At 34.7% G+C, this 8,262-nt stretch overlaps 1 protein-coding gene across 1 annotated transcript in view; it reads left to right on the top strand.

The window, feature by feature from the left end:
• Nucleotides 1-3,179, top strand: part of LOC108379474 (nuclear transcription factor Y subunit beta-like) — a gene marked incomplete at its 3' end in the record, with an annotated part of 6,031 nt that extends 2,852 nt beyond the window's left edge. Inside the window, exon 2 of the mRNA XM_017635827.1 lies at nucleotides 1,977-3,179. Within this exon, the coding sequence (XP_017491316.1) occupies nucleotides 1,977-3,179 (1,203 nt within the window). The remainder of the gene's footprint in view (nucleotides 1-1,976) is intronic.
• Nucleotides 3,180-8,262: the final 5,083 nt, after the last annotated feature.

Here is an 8,262-nt window from a genome sequence, read left to right as displayed (position 1 = left end):
CCTATAACACACGCCTTTGCATAGAAGAAAACAGTTCACAAACAAACATCTTTTTTCAAAAATCAACGGTAATTTGCAGCAACTTCAAACTTACAACTTACTAAACTTAAATTCAATGAGCTGCGAAATTGCATACCCGAACTATTTCTAAAAAAAAGCCTGCTAAAATAGTTGGAAATTTTCATAAAAAATTATGGAAATTTTATAAAATTTTCTTTATGTTTGCATAATAATTTTTTGAAAGCTATAAGCCTTATTCATCGCTGTACTGCTAGTAATACAATAATAATAATGTTACAAGTATGTTATGTAAGTTTGTTACTTGATTTTTTCACATTTAGTAACATAAATTGCATTTTATCGTAAATGTTTTTGCTTTTTTAATTTCGTACAATTAAATATTTCCGNACCTATAACACACGCCTTTGCATAGAAGAAAACAGTTCACAAACAAACATTTTTTTTCAAAAATCAACGGTAATTTGCAGCAACTTCAAACTTACAACTTACTAAACTTAAATTCAAAGAGCTGTAAAATTGCATACCCGAATTATTTCTAAAAAAAAAGCCTGCTAAAATAGTTGGAAATTTTCAAAAAAAATTATGGAAATTTTATAAAATTTTCTTTATGTTTGCATAATAATTTCTTGAAAGCTATAAGCCTTATTCATCGCTGTACTGCTAGTAAGACAATTATTTGTATGTTAAGTAAGTTTGTTAATTGATTTTTTCACATTTAGTAACATAAATTGCATTTTATCGTAAATGTTTGTGCTTTTTTAATTTCGTACAATTAAATATTTTCCCATACCTTTAACTCCTTACTCGTTTTAATATTTCGAAAATTGTTTGGCCTACTGTTTTGATTCTTTTTATATAGCCATGCTGCATGCTTCTTTAATTGAACCCACGCACTACTTTTTATTTGAGAGCAAGCGCCCTACATATGAAAAAAACAAACCCAAAGAAAAATTAAAAATAAAATAAAACAAGTAAAGTTACAAGAATTTAAAGCAAAAAACTGCAGCATGTCATACACAAATTTTTGCAGAGCCCCAAGCTACATATTCGTATTGCATCAACCGCTGCTGGCACAAGGCTACACACACAGCGCACTTCGTTAGCGTGCTCCTACTCGTACGCTGCCGCCCTTGTCGTTTTGGAAAGCATGTTATTAAGCTTTTGATTTGTTTATTTTTTTATAAAATATTTGGTAGTGCATACGATTGCTTTTTATTAATTTTCGACGCAAGTAAACAATGTAAACGTAGCAAACAAAAAAAAAACAAAAAGAAAATAAAAATAAAAACACNCCCATACCTTTAACTCCTTACTCGTTTTAATATTTCGAAAATTGTTTGGCCTACTGTTTTGATTCTTTTTATATAGCCATGCTGCATGCTTCTTTAATTGAACCCACGCACTACTTTTTATTTGAGAACAAGCGCCCTACATATGAAAAAACAAACCCAAAGAAAATTAAAAATAAAATAAAACAAGTTAAGTTACAAGAATTTAAAGCAAAAAACTGCAGCATGTCATACACACATTTTTGCAGAGCCCCAAGCTAATGGGTGATTTTTTTGAGGTTAGGATTTTCATGCATTAGTATTTGACAGATCACGTGGGATTTCAGACATGGTGTCAAAGAGAAANTTTTTTTATAAAATATTTGGTAGTGCATACGATTGCTTTTTATTAATTTTCGACGCAAGTAAACAATGTAAACGTAGCAAACAAAAAAAAAACAAAAAGAAAATAAAAATAAAAACACAAAAACAAAACCGCAAACACAATAACGTGCAAAATATCGTAAATTGGCAAACATAAAAGAAATGATTGATATTTTCATTTTCTCCCCACCCACTTGACGCGGCCACCCATAACTTGAATAACAACAAAAACAATGACGGATGCTTGGGAAACGATGCGCGCAACAATTACTTGCATAACAACACAATTTACCGCACGTGAAGTATCTTCCAGCCACTCATCAGTATTTTCATCACTGCAAGCAACAAAAGCAACAAAAGCAACAACAGCACCAACAGCTACTACTACAGCAGCAGCAGCAGCAACAAGCCACGCTACAATCTCAGCGTTGTGTGATGCGCATACCAATGCAACAACACACCACAGCAGCGCCACAACAACAGCAACAACTTGCACTGCAACAGCAACAGCAGCACCAGCAATCCTATGGGCCACCGAAACCGCAACAATATCAATACCACAACAACAACATTAACGTGCATACAAACCACGTCAGCAACAATGTAAATGGCAGTAGCAGCACCATGCCTCTATACAATAGTGGTAACAGCGGTAGCAGCGGTGGCGGTGGTGTTCAAGGTGGTGCTGAGACCAAAAGCAGCGTAGGAGCAACGGTAACATTCGACGAATTCACAGAATTCTTCTGGCCAGACGATAGCAAACAACACCATCATAGCACACAGCAACAAAAACAACTCTCAGCACAACACAGCAATTTCAATTCGATTGAAGTCAGCGTTGGTGCAGACATGGCAACAGAACAGCACACAACCAACACCACCACCACCAGCACTGGACGCACCTTCATCACGCCCGCTGACATACCGCCACCACCACCACATCCGCCCAATATTACGGCACGTAAGCGTTATCTGAATACCAGCAAAAGTTTGGAGGAGCGACCACGTGAAAGTGGACGTTGTCAATGTGAACATCCGATTGAATTTGCAGCGGCACAACAACAACAACAGCAACAATTGACAGCACAACAGGCGCTAACAAGCGTGCAACAACACCAACAGTCGCAGTCGGCACATCAGTCATATGCCGCTCATCACAGTGCATACCTACCAGCCATGCAACAGCAACAGCAACAGCAACAACAGCCACTAACACTTCCACAGCAACAGCAACAACACCAACAGCTGCCACAACAAACACAGCCAACATATCGTCCGCACTCGTTTAGCCAGTGTTCGCATAATGATTACAATCATTTGCCGCCACCGCCGCCTGCCACACTCACGCGTGCCGATTCGCATCGCAGTCATCACAATTTGGTGGCGGTGGCCAATGCTTCGTACTATAAGAATCGTTTCTTCGATGATGCGCCACTGCCACCACCTTCACATCTCTCCACTTCATCACTGTCATCGAAGACCACCTTCGAGACGAGGCAGCTGAAGGTAAGCGCGAGAAAGGAGAATATGTGTGTAAAAGGAGCATGCAAATTTGATGGGTTTGTCCTTAAATTGTCCTTATCTCCTTAAAGAAAATCCCCATTTCGGTTTCTCTGAGTCTTCTTTGTCCGCTGTATGGTGCGTGGATGGCGCTATATTTTTGGTTATAAACCGTCTTTCATTGCCTACTATTACGATGGGCAATATATACGGTGCGTTGTAGATAAAAATTGCTACTTGCTCATACATATTCAGACCCTGCTGGTATTCTCAAGGAGAGGGCGTCCTTCATTCAACCTGTTTTTTCAGAATACATTTACTAGATGAAGAAGCATTGCCAGATTTTTTAATATAATATATCGAAAAGTAAAAGATTTCGATAAAAATTATGTGGACATAAGCTTTTCGATAACGCTCTTCATAAGTATCCCGATAAGTGATGCGGCAAATGTATCGATAAATATGCGCGAGTAAATCTCGAGAAATGTATCAATAAAAATTTCGAAAAATACATGCATGGCATTATCGATAAATATATTGATGCCAAGATGTACAAATATTTTGTTAACGAGGATCTAAAAGATCTAATAGTAAAACTCGAAAGGAAATAAAATCTTGTGTTTGTGTGGTGCGTCCATAAAACACCTGATTAATTTTTCTGTACTTTTTGATCCCCCCTAGATATTTTAGATGACCCTTGCCCAACTTTTACCAAAATCACGTGATTTTTTGAATTACTCAGGCATTACAACCCCACTGAAAAAAGTTGTCTGAAATGAGGAAAGCGACTATCAAAAGATGTAAAATTTGTAATTATTTATATTTTTTTTTTGCACAAAAAAAAATTTATTTATGAAGGTTTCTATTCTTTTGAAGGAAAAATTACTCAATTGGGAGCATATAGTTTCGAAAGAAAATTTTTCTTCGCCAGTGTGAAAATGTAATTTACACTGCCGACAAAAAGTATTGGCACAGCTGATTTTTTACAATATACACAACAATTTTTATTGTAATATTTGTCCGACAATTTTTTTTAAAACTATGGTTTATTCCACAACAAAAAACATAAAAATATAATTTCTAAACTTTGCGCAAAACTCGCGAAAATTCAGCAATTTTCATGCAAATTATCAATTTTTGAACCTAATTTTTGAAAATGTTTTGGAGTGCGCAAATTTGTAACCCAATCAATTTTATTGCAATAAAGTAGAACTTCTAAGCAGCTACGAATTTTTGGCAATTTTTTTCACGCATACAAAAAAAATTTGGAAAATACTTTATATGGAATAAATGTAAAACACCTTCAACAAAAAAAAAATTATCAAAAATCAACACTTTTCTTGACTAACTACGAACTTGCGATTTTTTATATTACAATTTAATGAGCTACAAAACTGCGTACTCAAGAAAATTCGAAAAAATCTGATTAAAAAGATGCAAATTTGCATGAAATCTTATTGAATTTTCGCGAGTTTCACACAAAGTTTAAAAATTCTATATGAAATTTACATGAAATTGTAAAGGTGTAGTACAAATTTAATTTGACTCTTAACCCGAAACGAAGCGGGATTTTTTTTGTTTATTGAATCTCGCTGCATTGGAATGAAAGGGCTTCTGGAAAACTGACTAAGAGAGCTTCCAAAAAATAGGTAATTTTGAAAAACGCTGCTTCAAATCAGTTTTTTAAAAGCACTACCCATTTTGCACACTATGAAACCTTGTCATTTTCCCATCTCCAATTTTTTCGACAAAAGAACTGGCTTCTCCAGTGGGCACTTCCACCCTCCCTTGCTGGGTCAGTCAACCTTCTTTTATTGTAGATTTCACTCGGAAGTGACCCATCAAGTTAATTTGTTGTATGTATGTATGTACATACCCCAAAATCCAAATTGTCCAAATTTATTTACATATTTTATGCAAAAATAGCGGAAAGGATAAATGAAAAAGGATATGTGAACCAAAAGCTGGTCATCATTGGTCAGTATGGCAAGCATACAAACCAAAGTCAGCAAGACAGTTTATGGATCTACAAATTTAACTACATACATACATATACATAGATGTGTATGTACATATGCTACATACCTCCTCTTTAACCTGCTTGTCACAGTTCTAAATAACAACAATGATTTATTTGAATTGCTTAACTCGTCACAAGGAGGACTTTGATTACATAGTTATTTTATTTCAATCCTATGTGCAGTTAAGTTAAGAGGCGTTGTTGACAAATAAACATACTTATTCATAAAGGGTACTAGCTGCTGCTATTTTATGGCATCTCAATCCCATGATTTACATAACAATGCTGAGTTATTTATATATTATTTGTACGGATGACTATAAATGTAAATAAAATTTATCAAAATTGAAAGGAAAATAACCGGAAGGTAGTAATCTTTAAGCCAAAAGTAGTCAAGTGGATTAAGTGTCATAGAGAAAGCATAATAAAAACTGTGAATAGGATAATTTAAATAGAAAATTTGTTAATGTATATCAGAGGAAAACCAAGTCTTGATTGGGTGACTTTCAGAGAAATGAGAAAAACTTTCATTTGTTATGCTGAATTTCCACCAGGCATTACTTGGCAAAAATTGTAATGACAAAGTTGGGTATTAAAAAATGATCGTGTCATTACGTTCAAAAAATAGTCATTAAGTTCATTTCCACAAGGCATTTTTTACCATTTGGTTAAAATTTTTTGTCATTTCAATGCTTAGTGGAAATTCGGTATTATATTGGAGTAAGATATACGTATGTATAAGTATATTTGAAAATCATTTGTTGAATAAATATAGGCATTACATTGGCTTTTATATGCTTAAGTTATAAAACAAAATATTTATTGCAATAAACTCTCCCACAGCATTCGCTAAACTTTGAGCTTTCAAGCGAAGTTTTGTATATTACATTGCTAATTTGCTTGTGATACCGCTACGTTTTGGGCAACAACTGCTAAGCTGTTGGGTAATTCGTAAGAGGCGAGGACGAGTTTTCGCAGGCGAATGATGGTAGACTGGGCCAGTGTTGCCGGTTGAGAATTTTCAGAAAGTCGCAAAAAGTGGTAATTGACGAAAAAAGGGTCACCATAATATATTTGCTTGCTTTACTAGTAAAAAAAGTCTGAGATCCCAAGTCAAAATCAAATTTACATGTATTATAAAATCTTTTCGCTGTTAAATTTAAGAAGAAAATAGCGGGACAAGCTTTAAACAAAATATCGAAATCCAGCTGCTACAAGAAGAAGAGTAGCATTTCTTTAAAATTTTTTAGTGCTGCATTTCTTCCTTCTTACAGGAGGAAATATTTTTTAATAGCATGGTTCTAAAACAAAATCTCTGGAAAGGAGCAAAATTCGCACATAATTTTGGAAAAAGGTCAAAAAATCCAAATTTTTAAAAAGTCGGCTCAAGGGTATTGGCGCCCAAAAAGGGTCAAATTGCCCCTTAAGTCGCACAACGGTAACACTGGGCTGGCAGGTTAAGAGAAAGTCCTGAAGTGTCAATTGATCTTTATTTCCTACTTAATTTTTTTAATTTTTAAAATATTGATGTTACTTACTTTTATTTTGTCTAATTTATTTTTTTATGATTTCAAGATAGAAAATAAGTTTCGAATTTGATCTACACAATTCGTTGTAAAAATTTTAAAAATTTGTATTCGCACTTTTGTTTTCAATTTTTCAATCCCTTTCCGCAAACTGAAGATATTGTCGCAGAGAACTAGGATTTCTTTTCGAGAACAAGGAATTAAAATACCACCTGTTAAGATCAATACAATTTTCGTATCAAACATTTCTTATTTTTCGACCCGCTTTGGTCATTTTAAATTTGGTCATAAATAAATGGTCCTTTTTAGAACTGCAAGAACTGGACATATGTGGTCACTTTGAAATTAGGCATAAATTTATGGTCTTTTTATACCCGAGCGCACTTGTGCACAAGGGTATATTAATTTTGTTCACATAACGGTTTTTTGTAACAGCCAAAACGAATCGAGATAGATATAGACAAATGTATACATAAATGATCAGGATGAAAAAAGAAATCGATTAAGCCATGTCTGTCTGTCCGTCCGTCTGTCCGTCTGTCCGTCCGTCCGTGTACACGATAACTCGAGCAAAAATTGAGATATCTCAACGAAATTTGGTATGTAGATTTCCCTTAATCCAAGGTAGGTTAGTATTGAAAATGGGCGAAATCGGACTTTAACCACGCCCACTTCCCATATAACGGTAATTTCCAGAAATACGAAAACTGCGATATTTTAGTAACTACTGAAGATAATTCACTCAAAATTGATATTTACAATAATTTTTAGACGAAAAATAAGAATATTATAAATTTTTGGAAAATGGGCGTAGCCACGCCCACTTATGGTTACATGTGTATATCTTGGTAACCGCTGCACCAATTTCTTCCAAACTTGGCACAGTTGTTGGCCTTGGTACAGCATAAAAAACCGCCGAAAATTTTTAAAATCTCTCAATAACCACGCCTACTTCCCATATAACGGTAATTTAGNTTTGGAAAATGGGCGTGGCACCGCCCACTTATGATCTCATATAAGTATATCGGTAACCGTTCTACCAATTTGTACCAAACTCGGTGTGGTTATTGTGCTTGCCACATATAAGCAAAACGTTGAAAATTATTGAAATCGGACTAAAATAACGGCCGCTTCTCATATAACGGTAAATTTCAGAAATGCTTGAAACTTCAATATTTCGAAATTGAAGGACGCTAATTTACTCAAAATTGATACACCCCGGCTTACCATCTAGCGGAAGGTTTCGGAAAGGTGAAAAAACATATATTTAATACTTGCGCCGGGTATTTAATGTTCGGCTCCGCCCGAACTTAGACTTTCTTACTTGTTATATCTGCATATGTTCATCATCATGATCATTTTCAAAGTGACCCCAAAAATTCGAGCTCCAAATCTGGTGCAAAATTAAAGAAAATTCTGCAAATTTTCATCAAAATCGAAAATTTTTTTATATGGAGAAATCATTAGTAAGTCCTAGCTACTTCAGACTTGCAGATTGCTATAAAATTTAATGGGCTAAAAAATTGCATACTCATTTTTTTTT

This window comes from Rhagoletis zephyria, unplaced genomic scaffold (genome assembly GCF_001687245.7).
Source record: "Rhagoletis zephyria isolate East Lansing unplaced genomic scaffold, Rhagoletis_zephyria_1.1 Rzeph_scaffold_16475, whole genome shotgun sequence".
NCBI lineage: Eukaryota > Metazoa > Arthropoda > Insecta > Diptera > Tephritidae > Rhagoletis > Rhagoletis zephyria.
This window is presented reverse-complemented; position numbering and strand designations above follow the sequence as displayed.